At 38.9% G+C, this 13,448-nt stretch overlaps 1 protein-coding gene across 2 annotated transcripts in view; it reads right to left on the bottom strand.

The window, feature by feature from the left end:
• Window positions 1-270: 270 nt before the first annotated feature.
• Window positions 271-13,448, bottom strand: part of LOC114409547 (signal peptidase complex subunit 3B-like) — a 28,060-nt gene continuing 14,882 nt past the window's right edge. For both annotated transcript variants that reach the window (XM_028373038.1, XM_028373040.1), the window contains one exon: window positions 271-503. In XM_028373038.1, coding sequence (XP_028228839.1) covers window positions 432-503 — 72 coding nt within the window. In that variant the 3' untranslated portion in view covers window positions 271-431. The remainder of the gene's footprint in view (window positions 504-13,448) is intronic.

The raw sequence follows: 13,448 nt of genomic DNA, 5'->3' as shown, positions 1-13,448 counted from the left end.
GTTGTTTCATAATTTGTTGGTCTATACTACTATTATTAAACTATACTTATCAAAGTTGTTGTGTGGAGGTTGAAAATAATGGTAGGAATCCAATGACTAATGCGTAAAATATGTTAGGCTCACATGAGAGCAAGTGTACCCTATGCAATAGTAACTGTGACCTCAAAAGTCCAGATATCAAATGTGACACCCTCTACCCAACACACACACACACACACACACACACACACACACATAAAATATAAAAATACCGATAAACAAATTCACGTGGATAAAAGGTTCACATTCACTTCACTATTACCAAATAAAACTTATAAAAATGCATATTTGGCTCGAAGTAAGGCCGTCAAATTTTACAAAAATGTTGTGTTAAATGAGTGAAGTAAAATAAAATAACATCATGCTATTAAAATAAAAAATCACCCCCAATGTCACATCCTATCAGAGCATTGTGTCCCAGCGTCCTCTAGCATGAGATTCTTTAATGTCATCCACTTAGTCAACTGCTCCCACAAATACAAAGTTCGAGATCATCACAAGATCCAAACACAAATAGCACATAGGGAGTGAGTTATCACATTTATAAAAAAATACAAATAAACAAAGACATAATCCAAATAAATTATAGAAGTATTTATAACATAGCTCAACTTAATACAACTCACGTCATTTTATCACTTTATCATTTAAAATTCATTTTTCAATCACAAATCACATTACACATGAATCAAACACTTGGGTCAAGACGTAATAACATTCATCAATTTCATAATAAACAATTAGTAGATGCATGCTACCTTTATCTTGAAATGCAGTAAATGCAGGCTTTGTATGCAACAATGCAATGCAATGGAAAATTGTATAATGTTCATGACATTCTTTCCTATTTTTGTGATTTTGGTTTTGATTTGATTTTTTTCCTTTTTTGTGGAAAACACAGATTGACTGTCTCTTTTTGAAAGATGTGATAACTCATGCAACCTCATCCTATCTTTTGTAAATCTCTTCGGGAACTCCCTCAGAGTGTACGTTCTGTTTGATTTGACAATTTTGGAGTGGCAGTAATGGAGCCGTTTGACATTTAATCAATCAATCGAAATATGGATCCTAGGGGTTTCCCCTTTTTCTTTTAAAAAACTTCGATTATTCTGCAGAGCAAGAGAAATATAAGGCTTTAGGACCAATCGCATGCACCATTGAAGGATGAAAATGGATTGTTACACTTTGGTATATGACCAAGTGAAACTTTCTTGATTTATTAAGATTATAGAGTGATGCCAAGGGTCTGTTGATCCTGCTGAAACTTGATGACACGTGTTGATCTCGAGGCAAAGGCCACCATTGGATCCAAATGAATCCTAAGGAGTTTTTCCTGAGCGACTAACATCACGTGTACCCTACTATCACGATTGGCTTCGGGCATTTTCCGTGAGCTCCTGGCTGAATGAGTTTTCTCCTCAAATGTGCAAGCACGAAACTTTGAGGATTCTCTTATATATATATATATATATATATTCACAAGCGTGTGTGGGTTCCATCTTAGAATCCAAACTTAAAAGCAAAATTAGTCATTCCTTGATCCACATAGGCTTTATTGGGCTTGTAACGTGGTCAGGGGTAAGAGTGCTATGAAAGATAGGATTAGAGAGGCTCAAAGAGTGCTTAAGGGTTACGTTGAGTAAGAACCTCAAGAGCATTGCTTGTACCTTTTGGGCTGGGCTTTACTCCTTTTGTCTCATACATTAATCTTTCATTGCACTTTTGTGCCTTTCTTGTAGAATTTGGAGATCTTCCGTCTCTCTTTTTTTCCTTTTTTTTTCTCGCCTTTGGCGGATTTTATTTTATTTTCTTTTCATTGTTGCCCAACTTCATGCTTGTGTTGTTTACATTGCTCTTCCCACTGGTTAGCGGTGGTTCCTACTCAGGGTTTCTATTTTGCTTTTGCTTTTTTTGTTGTTGTTGTTTTTAGAAAACAAATATGCTTTGGCTCAAGGGGTAGCAAGGGATAAATTAGTGTTTGGGATGTTGAAACATGGCCATGTGTCATTTCAAATCTTGACTTAGATCCTTTTGTAGTTTGGATTTTGGGACAAAACCTTAATAACACGCCCCTGATTATTCTTTTTTATTTTATTTTATATTAACCCTAATTTTTGCTTAGGTCACCCTTTCAGGTTTTCAACCTACCGGTTGAGAAATTTTGATTTGCCCTTAGGTTCACTTGAGGCTTATGCATGGTGTCTCTCATTGCCCCAATGTAGGGCTTTGTCTTTTGTCATGACCTTGTAGCAAGGAAAAAAATGAAAGAAGCTGTGCAGATTCTCGAAAATGAATTTTCAAGGACAAGAAATATTTGAAGGGTTTTCAATTGATAGATTAAGTTAAATGACTCCTATTCTTGATAACTCACTTTTCTCTCAAAAAGAAAAACTTTCAGGAATGATAAAACGAGGTCACATGAATGTTTGTACTTTTTATTTGAAACACAGTCAATGAAACATTTTTTTAACTTTTTACTTTACTCATCATTTACGACACCCTCACCAAACGAGCAGTATCTGATTGAACAGACTTGGAGATCAACTCAAGAGCGTAGGTCACCCGAGCAAACAAACCAACGGCTTACACTCACATTCTAGTGGAAGTTAAATAAGCAAAGATTGTAATTGTGAGAGAATGAGAGACATCAAATTTATCCATATTATTAGCATTGTGACTGTTGTTTATAGTAATGGAATAAACTTGAAAATCCTAATGAATCATTAGAGACATCTAACAACAACCTTCAAATTGCCCTATGCATAGTGTCGCTTGCCAATGTCAAAATTCACAAGCGATTCTCCTCCTCAAATTTTAGTCAGCCCGCATCAATTAGACTTTGTACCTTATGTTTCAGGGTCCTACAATGCTCAATGGAATGCTCTGGAAGTCCTCCATGATAAGCACATGTTGCATTCGAGTTGTATCCTCGGAAAAATGGAGGTTGAGGAATCTTTGCTAGTGTTATGACTGCCATTGCATTATCGAGTAGATAGGGGAGTAAGTTAGCATATGACACCGGAATTGGGGTGAATTCTACAGGCTTCTTTTCTGGAAAATTCCTTCCTTGGTTGGTGTTAAAGGTGGTGTTTGGTATCGGTTGTGCGATAGGCGGGATTTGTGGCTGATTTAGGGGTGGTCTTTGTGGATGATTGGGTGTTCTTGGCTGATAGGGTGGTGATAATGAGAAGGGTCGATATTTGCTGAGTAATGACATTGTTGAGCTGGTGGGAAATTTGGCCATGTAGGAACGATAGTCACAACATGGGTTCCTCCCTCCTTCTCATTCTTTCCATTTGCCCCAAGCTTCCCATTCATCAAAGCAGGATAATCAAATTTGCCTCTTTTTAGACCCACTTCGATCCTTTTGCTGACGAGAACTAAATCGGCAAAGCTTGAAGGCGTGTAACCCACCATCTTTTCATAGTAGAACAATGGTAATGTGTCTACTATCATTGTTATCATCTCCTTCTCTGTCATTAGGGGCGCTACTTGAGCTGCCAGATGTGGCGTCCCCAAAATAATGACTGGTCTAATAGTAATGATTTAAATAAAAAAAACCATGGTAAATTTTTTTTTCTTCCTTTTTCTTTTTCATTTCTTTCTCTTTTCACAATAATTAAGTTCAGAAGGAAAATCATCACTATAGAGTCCTGAACTCTATTCGAAGTCATTTCTTTCTGATCACTCATAACCTCTAAATATTTTGCTTTTTCAAAAGGAAAGGTATGCCAGCCATTACTTTAGGTCGTCACGTGAAAATAATAAAATAAAATACGGTCGATAAACTCTTTTGCAAATAAAGTTTGCTAATGCTTTCTTTTCAGATAACAAGATTAAACATAAATACATTCATCATTTAAAGTTGTCCAAAAGATGGGAGTTTTACAAAATACATAGTGTCATCCAGAGCAAAGGTGTCCACTGTAGTGGCTTCAGCCACATGTGTACAATCATCAAATTCCTATACAATAGGTCTACCCGTACAAAAACAAAAGAGTAAACCTAACAGTCAGTCCTAGATACACCCACCCTCAAAAAGTATATAAAACTAGTCCATAGAACTGTCTACTATGATGAAGAGCCTCCACTGATCGCCATCTCTCCAGGGCCACTATCCTCTGTAGAGTCTGCCTCGGATGCCGACATGACGTCCTCGGGAGAATCCACCTCAGGGAGTGGGTCCTCATCACCCTCTAGAAAGTCAAGAGCATCCACAGCAGGCTCAGGAGGTAGCTCCTCGAGATCCTCCTCAGGGTCTTCCTCGGATGACGTTACCTCAATCACTTGGACTGGCTCCACTAGACGGTATGGTGTAGGCGTGGGTAGTATCCACTCCACAGTACGCTGAAGCGTGCGCGCGGGTTCATCTGGATGCACCAATGAAGTAGCCGTAAATCGAATCGTGCCCCGAAATCGGCACCTCGTGTTGCCTTCGAGGGTCTCCCAAGCTCCCTCTAGGCACTCCATCTCCACTAGATCATGGATTAGCTGCGCCTCCATCACGATCTACAAGAAAGAAAAGAAAAGGGTAGACTCTTTCATGAAAATCTAACTACGCCACAACACAATGCGTCTCATAACCACTACATGCAAGTAAAAGGGGTATCTTTAGGCTTTTCATCTCTGGTAATCGATTACACAGCCTTGGTAATCGATTACCAGAGGCCAAACTCGAATTACACAGCCTGAGGACATGAAACCTGCAAAAATGCACTGTGTAATCGATTACACATAACTGGTAATCGATTACCGGTGGCATGTTCCTCTGTGTAATCGATTACACAGCCTGGTAATCGATTACCAGAGGCCTCCAAAACATGCTGCCTTCATTTCTAAGCCTGGTAATTGATTACCCACCCTTGGTAATCAATTACCAGAAGCCCTCCTAGCTTCCTGACCTCGTTTTCAAGCCTGGTAATCGATTACACTCCCTTGGTAATCGATTACCAGAGACCATCTTAGTCTCCTGTCTTCATTTTTAAGCCTTGTAATCGATTACCCACCCTTGGTAATCGATTACCAGAGGCCATATCCCATATATCAATCAAAGTTCACAGCTGGCCAGCCACCACACAAGCCTCCTTGCTTTGTGGTCTTTGTTCCTTTTATCTGTTGACTGCCAGGAGCTCGCCTGCTTAGGTACATCACAGGTTCTCACTGACTGACTATGCCCGGGTTGGGTCAGGATTGGTCAAGCTTGGTTTTGGGCAATAGCACCCCACCTGACGTCCCTAAGGTCTCCTGACCCCCGCGACATATCTCCAGGTACCACTCTGTGGTCAACGAATAAAAGCAGGAAGTTTCACCCTTCTACACTTCCTCATTTCAAGCTTGTAGGATTATGGGGTATCCATCACATGTGGTACTAGGTGGCGGTCGGGCGATGGTGCAAAACAATTTCTCCACATCCACAAATCACGTAGAAACCCACCATCCCCTGTTGCCCACCTCCAACTGAGCTCATGTACTCCCACGTAGCCCTTATCTTCGTTCCTCTCAACGCCGAGTCCCCATCAATCCTACCAAGCTTCCACAACATCCAAGTAATTCAACATCCAATCATCATGGACTAACAAAATCAAGCAAAACAGGGCAAAGGCAGAAAACTCTGCCCAAAACACAACTCAAAATCACAGCTTTTCACATACAAATACCCCAACAACATTTCCTTCGTTCCAATTCGTTAACCGTTGGATCGACTCGAAAATTTTACTGGAAGTCTCTAGTACATAAGTCTACATTTTGACCGTTGGGATCTGCTAGCAAATGCCCAGAACCCCATATGTACTACCCTTTTCACAACCAGCCACACACATGCATTTTTTTCTGCACTTATACAAAATTCTGCTGCACATTTCAACAGCAAAATTCTGCATAAAGTGCAGATTTCGAAAACCACTCTTTCCCTCATCCAATTTTGCCCAAATTGAATCCTACAAGTCCCAAATCATGTACCAATCATATCTAAACCAAGGACAAGCTTCAGACCAAAGCAACTCAAAATCTAGGTATCTAAAACCCCTCTATTTAGTGGATTTTCAAGGTTTGAGAAGTGAAAATGAGAATAGAGTAAATTTGGAGCAAACTCTCACCTCACACAAGTCTATAACATCAATATAAACTTGCTCAAACTGGTTTTGCACCTAAAATTCCACCGAATCAAAATTTGACTCCTCAACACCCAATCTTACCCTAGAAATGGCTCTTGCCTTCACTTTGGTCATTTGTTTTTCTCTCTTGCACAGCCCAAGCTTTCTCATAAGTCCTAAATGACAATTCAAACTAGGATTAACTCACTTTAACCTCCATTTACAACTGAATCCAGATTTGGCCTTCCAACTCTCAAAACCTCACTCTTTTTCCACTCATAACACCATATTCTCACTTTCTAACCCTAGGTTAACTCTACCCTTCATCTCTAACAGTTTTCCATAAGCAATTTCAGCACATAAACATCACAATCATCATCATAAAAACCCTAAAACTGAATGGGTAAGCTTAACTCATCCAAACATGGCAAGTTCAACATGCTTTCAACAAATTTCTTCACAAATAACTATCATGAAGCAGAAACCTAGCAAAACTACCCATCATATCTCCCAAAACCCAATACCCACGAAAATCAAGTGAGAAAGAAGTCTACCCAAACCTGAAATTTCGAAGTCCCACATGTAGAGATGCGCTTCACGACTCCGAAAATGCCTTCCTTTCGCGATTTGGAGCAGAAATGGCTACCAAAGGTTGGAGCTTCAATGGTGGAAGAAGAAGAAGAGAATGGCAACGTTAGAGAGAGAGGAAAGAGCTTTCTGAAATTTTGGGGCTGAGTGAGGAGAGAGAGAGAGTGTTGCTTTTTGGTTTAAAAGGCTTTTCTCTTTTCTATTATTTTATTTTAAGCTATGCCACATGTCTCCATTTAAGTGGAGCAAAAGGCCCACTTTTCTCTTGATGTGACTCATACTCAGTCACAAAAAGGGAAAAATCTGACCTTTGCAACGCTAAAATCCTGCCTCGGTTTGCATGCCATTTCTCTGGTTTCAGTTCCTCGCGTTTCTCTGCACCCGTCGGGGCCAGTTTTCGAAAGTAGGCAATATATATATCAAAACGCTCAGAATAAAACCCCGAGCGTGGTTCGGAGGTTGATTTTTTTAAATTTTAAGTTACACGCAAAACGATTTTTAGACTAATTAATTGAGAATTAACCTATAACCTTCCAGTTATGGATTTCTCTTCCTTAATCAGCCTAACCCACGTATCTTGCCCCCATTATTCCTACTTCTACCAGGAACATATATGCATATACACTGAATAATACTTATATATATATAATCATACAAAATGCACCGTTTACAAAAATTCTGGGTAGAAATTTCCAAGATGTCACACCAGATCCCTCCACCTTTGGGCGTACTCTTTGAAAGATTCATGCTTTTTTTACACATGTTCTGTAGCTGCATTCTATTTGGAGCCATATCAAAATTATACTAATACTGCCTAATGAAAGCAACCATTAGGTCCTTCCAAGAATGGACTCGGGAAGGTTCCAAATTAGTATACCAGGTGACGGCTATCCCAATAAGACTTTCCTGGAAGAAATGCATCAACAATTTTTCATTTTTCGAGTATGTCCCCATTTTCTTGCTATACATTTTCAGGTGATTCTTGGGGCAAGTAGTCCCCTTGTACTTATCGAAGTCCGAAACCTTGAACTTCGGAGGAACGACCACGTCGGGTACTAGGCACAACTCTTCCATGTCAGCAAAGGCATAATCTCCACCTCCTTCAATGGCCCTTAGCCTTTCCTCTATATGATCCAATTTCTCCCTGTCCACCATAGCAGGAGGGAGTCTTCCCATCGTAAAATGCAAGGGTTGTGGTTGTGGGTGATATTGAGGCCCCCCCAAAGTGTTAGGCAGGGATACACCACCAACTGCTTGCCCCTTAGTGGCATATCCGAGGCAAGGCTCGAAGTCAGCTAGATTGTGGTGGGGTACTTCATGTGTCTCCCCTATGGGTTGAGAGACATGTACATGATCAGCTTGGGGTTGTTGGCTCTCAACAGGTATTGGTGCGGAATTGTCAACATTCTCATCGGGAGCATGTGCAACATTGGGTGGTGTGTAGTTAGGAGGCAAACCATATGGCAGGAAGGCATGCTTGTTCTAAACTTGCATAAATTGGGGGCCGCCCATACTCCCCAAATCTTTGCCTCCCTGACCTACCATATCCGAGGTTTGATGATTTATTTGGTTGAGGCCAGATGTGGGAGTCGGGTCCACCTCAGCAACGATGCTGGTAGCGGCAACTGCAATCGTATTGACCTCCATTATCTTCGTCATGCTCATCATGTCCTCCATCATTGTGGCCATTTTCTCTTTCATGGCATCCATGTCGGCCTTCATCCGCTCTTGCACCTCCTCTATTTCACCCATTACTCTAGCTCTAGCACATGTTCGGTAAGGGCACCATAAAACACATTCTTTCCTTTTGATAACAATGATTATAGTTCTGATTTCAAGGAAAGAATGCAATGAGGAATGCAACCAATGAAAAACATGGACGTATGTGAATGATGCATTGTTGAAGTATTGCAAATTTTACACAGGACTTAGGGTTGAATCAATTTAGATATTCATTAAAACAACATGGTCCATCACATCTTGTCAAAGTGAAATTGGAAATAAAACATGGACGTTAGTAGTCCTTATTTTTCTATAAATTATTTAGCTCAATCATGTGTTGGTAGTAGACAAAAAGGCAATGTAACCCGATCCATCTTCTGCCCCAACTTTTGCAAGCTGGTTACTTCCATACTTGACCTTGACTTGATGAACTTTTCCTTAAAAAACCATGTGTTTGGTTCAAACCCCATAATCAAAGGAAAAGAAATTTTGACTGACAATACTTCAACAACCTATCATAGAGATGAATGACTAGGGCATACTTATGATATGCATGGCAAATGTAATTATGAGATTGAGATGCCCGAAGAACCATCATTTTCCTAGTTAACCATGCATTAGGTACCACGTTCACATGATTTTCATTTTTTTTAAGAGAAATGAGTGTATGATCCTAACATGGTTGGTTCATAACCATCATCATGGTACCCAACACACATGTAACTAAGAATGTGGTGTAAACTTCCATTCTTCATTGTGACTTTCTTTTTGTTCTCTTTTTTTGTTTTCATTTTTTATCCATTTTTTTTGTTTTGCAGAGGAAAATGCGAGGATCATGCATTAGTGAACATGACATGTGTACAATGGAAATGGAATATATGCAGTTGGCAGAACAAAAACATGCTAAATGAAAAGGGTATGATAATGCAGTGATTTATGCAAATGCAATGCACGAATATGATAAAGGATGAATGCAAAAATGATATGTCCATTATGATGCCATGAAGAGATGCATGATGCAATCAAGGAACATGCCAGAGTGAGTTTGCTATGTGCCCCTAATTCAGGAATCTAATGGAAAGGATCCAAAAGTCCCCTTCTAGTGACAACTCCAAAAGGTGGTTTCAAGTAACTTTACTGGCTTCTAGAGATATCATCCTCTTAGGTAATACATTGTGGCGATAGGGACTATCAGCGACAATGCATCGCTAAAAGAGGAAAACTCTAGATGAGGCTTCACTATCATCAAGCGAGTCGGAGACTCAGCATGACCACAGATCGACCTCCACTCCTTATGGCTCACATAGACCCGGGTATAGGGCCTAATATCTCAATGTGTGTGCGAGGTGTAGGTGCCATGTGTGTGTATAAAAAATATTTCTAACTGAATGTAATCGATAGACAAAAACACACCAAACACAAACACAATAACACAACAAAGGTTATATACAAATATGGACAACATAAATGATAAAAGGGGAAAGGGAAAATAAATGAAGAAGAAGTCATAATAAAACATTGCACACTAACTGAATGGCCTAACTCTCTAACGGTCCCCAGTAGAGTCGCCAACTGTCGCAACCTACCCTTCGGCAGGGGTGTGAAAAGGCCAAAAATAGATAGGCCGAAGCGTTTGTCTCCAAGGGAGAAAACGAGCGGAGTCGCCACCAATGTTTATTCGAGGAAAACGTTAGAAAAACCAAAAAGACGAAGGTTTGTGGATTTTGAAAATAAGGGTTCGGGAGTTGTTTACGCATAGGGAAGGTACTAGCACCCCATGCGTTCGTCACAAGGGATGACAACCTTTAATCAAGTGTGTAAAAATGTGATTTCAAAATTATGTAGTTTCCTTTTTTATATTTTTTATGTGTTTTCCCTTTTTTATATTTTTTATGTCTTTTCCCTTTTTATATTTTTTTATTTTTTGGGGTCGACAAGGTTGTTGCCCTTGCTCCTACGTATCCTCAGGTGCGATGAGGAATTTAGACCTACATAGTTCTTTAAGTCTGAAAGTTTGTGTGCTACATTGATTTTTATGTTTTTTGAAGGATTGATTTTAATTGTGAATAAAATTCGTTTAAGGCGTTGGACCTTGAAACGATGTTTTAAACTTTGAAAAGTGGGGAGAGTCGTTAAGGCATTGGACCTTGAAATGATCTTTTGAGTTTTGACAAGAGGAGAGAATCATTAAGGCACTAGACCTTGAAATGATCTCTTGGTTTTTTTTTCTTTGATGAAATAAGTTGGTTTTATTTTGATTTTGCTTATTAACCTTCAATCCTTTTTTAAAGATAACTTGCGGTACTAACGATCAGTTAAAACTTACTTTACACAAAACAATAAAGAGGACCCCTAAGGGTCCATGAATCATGTTCAAATCCTTAAGACAAGCACTAATCGGATGAAGAACGAACAACGAATGAAGAACGAACGAAGAACGACCGAAGAACGATGTAGAAATTGATTGCAGTCGCGATTCGACGACAATTTAGCTTCTTTTTCTCTTTTTTCTTCTTCATTTCTCTTCTTTTTCTCAATGCTGGACTTTTGGACCTATGGACCTCTCTCTCAGCCCCTCTTCACGCATATTTATAGAAAAACAAGCCACTTGGGATCATGATAGTTGGCCCGACGAGCTGTTTACTTCATTCTGAAACAACCTTGCTCGCGCAGGCGAGTTGAGCTCACCTAGGGGAGTTGGTTACTTCACCATGAAGTTATCTTGGTGGTCCAGGCGAGCCAGAGGTCTGAAAAGGCCTTAAAATGACCCTTTTGCCCTTCTCTTTGGGTATTTTCGTGTTCTTTTACGAAGCATCGAAAAACCTTTCGTATTGCGCGGCAACTGGTGTTAAGAAACTCAATTCGGCTAACAAGGATGAAAATTTTAGCATATGACAGTCCCCAGACGAAATTAGGGTATGACAAACCTATTAGTTGATTTGACTCAAATCTTGCATGTTAATTAGTCGTTAACATGTTCATGCAGAATTCTTAGAGAGTCTTTGATTGTGAACCTTTTCTGGAACTTTTAGGTTTCCTTATGATTGTGTCTATTGTGAATTTGAGTTTTGGTGATTGAATTGCTGGTTGAAATTTTGATCCTAAGTGAATATTGAACTCTTAAAACTATGGTAAACAAGCCTAGTGAGTTCAACATACATAGGAAGGTTGAAAGTAAGCCTAAGCCAATCAATATACCATGCTTAACAAATTCGAAGTTTGAAATCACTGGTGCTGACAGCTTGAACATACAAACTTGTATAAATTACTGGGAATTGGTCACTGTGAATTTTGAGCTGAAAGTTTTAGTGAATTTTCTAGACATCTCGAGAAAAATTATAAAAGTGAAAGGGAAGTCTGCTTGTTGTTTTGGCTCAAAATTTGTATTTATAATTGGTGCCTATTTTATACCAATCTTAGTTCTGAAATTTCAATTGAAAAGTAGTGTGAAAACAAGTGCCAAAACTAGAGGTTTCTTGAGTCTTTTTATTTTCTTATTTTTTTACTCTACTCTAGAGCCATTCTGGTTTCTCTTTGAGTTCTAGCTTGCTATTATGTGCTTTTCATTACTTTAATTGTTGAATAATCCTTGAAAATTTGTCTTGTTAAAAATCTATTGGTTTAGCTTTCATTTTATTTTTTGGTCTTTGGTTATTGCTTGTCTGTTTGTTTTCTTGTTTGTGAGTTGCCATATATGAAATTGGAAAAGAGGATTGGTGACATCCCTAGAAGAATTTGAGTCAAGAAGCAAGGGACCAACCACCTTAAGAGCTATTGGACTAAGAAGCACTCCAAATTGAGTGAAACACCAAAGAGAGAACAACCACCAAAATTGAGGACTGTTTTTGTAACTTTATAATTGGAAATTTACTTACCTTCATTGCTTTCAAATTTTGTAACAAAAAGGCCTTTCATTGGAAGTGTGTTGGGAGCCTCCAATAGGTTACCAAAATTTCATTTGCGTGTAATAATTTTAGGCAATTTTCCCTTAGGATAGTGAGTGATTTGTTGGAAACCTTAAATGTTGTTATCCAAACACTCTTAGGATCCGCCTAGCTTATATTTCTTGCACTTTAATTTCTTGCTTACTTTCTGATGAGAATCCTAAAATTGCCCAAATACAGGGACCTATGACCAGGAGTAGGACCAAACAATCAGTGGATATCATCCATCAAATGGTAGCAGGCATACTTAACAAGGCCTAAGTGGAGAAGGATGAAGGCCCAAAGACAGAGGCACTACTAAGAACATTAATTGTTGCTGAAGGCCCAGACTAATTTAAAGGCTCATGCTAAATATGTTTTTTGCTTTTATATTTCTAGTTTTTTTCGTAGTCATTTTGGCCCAAACTGATTTGGAGGTCCATGTTTATTTTTATTTTTTTGTTCAGATACACTATATGTATTGATTTTGTTTTCAATAGAATCACTTTTGGCATTTGATAAAATTTTGTGAGAACTTCTCTCTCGATTCCTCGCTGAACCAATCTCGAACTTATCAAGGTAATCCTTGTGGCGTCTACCCTGACTTATCTTCCCTCTTTGGATGTGGCGTTATCCAAAACTCTGCAACCTACATCAAGAGATCCACTCCTAGTAAGGATCACATCATTTGGTATCAGAGCTTCGGCTCTTGTTACAGGTTCTATCCTATCCAATTCTTTTTCTTTGTAATTTGTCTCAGGTTCGTGTTTTGTTCTATTATTTTCATTTTTTGTTCACGTGTCTGTTAGCGTTCTTGTTGCATTCTTGTTTGCGTTCTTGTTTGTGTTCTTGTTTTCATTATTGTTCTTATTTCTTTCAGATTCTGTGTCAAAAATTCTATTTGAATTCTGTTTCAAATTCTGTCTGGGGACAATTTGGCTTATTGGAAGAATTTAGGGGTTTAGGGTTTAGTAGGCTCTTGAATCTATTTGCCTATTGAACGAATTGCCTGATTTCCTATTGAATTTGGACTAGTGGGATTGATTGATTGAAGAACAGTCTATTATCCTAGACGAATTTTGAA

The sequence above is a fragment of the Glycine soja genome, chromosome 4 (genome assembly GCF_004193775.1).
Source record: "Glycine soja cultivar W05 chromosome 4, ASM419377v2, whole genome shotgun sequence".
Lineage (NCBI taxonomy): Eukaryota > Viridiplantae > Streptophyta > Magnoliopsida > Fabales > Fabaceae > Glycine > Glycine soja.
This window is presented reverse-complemented; position numbering and strand designations above follow the sequence as displayed.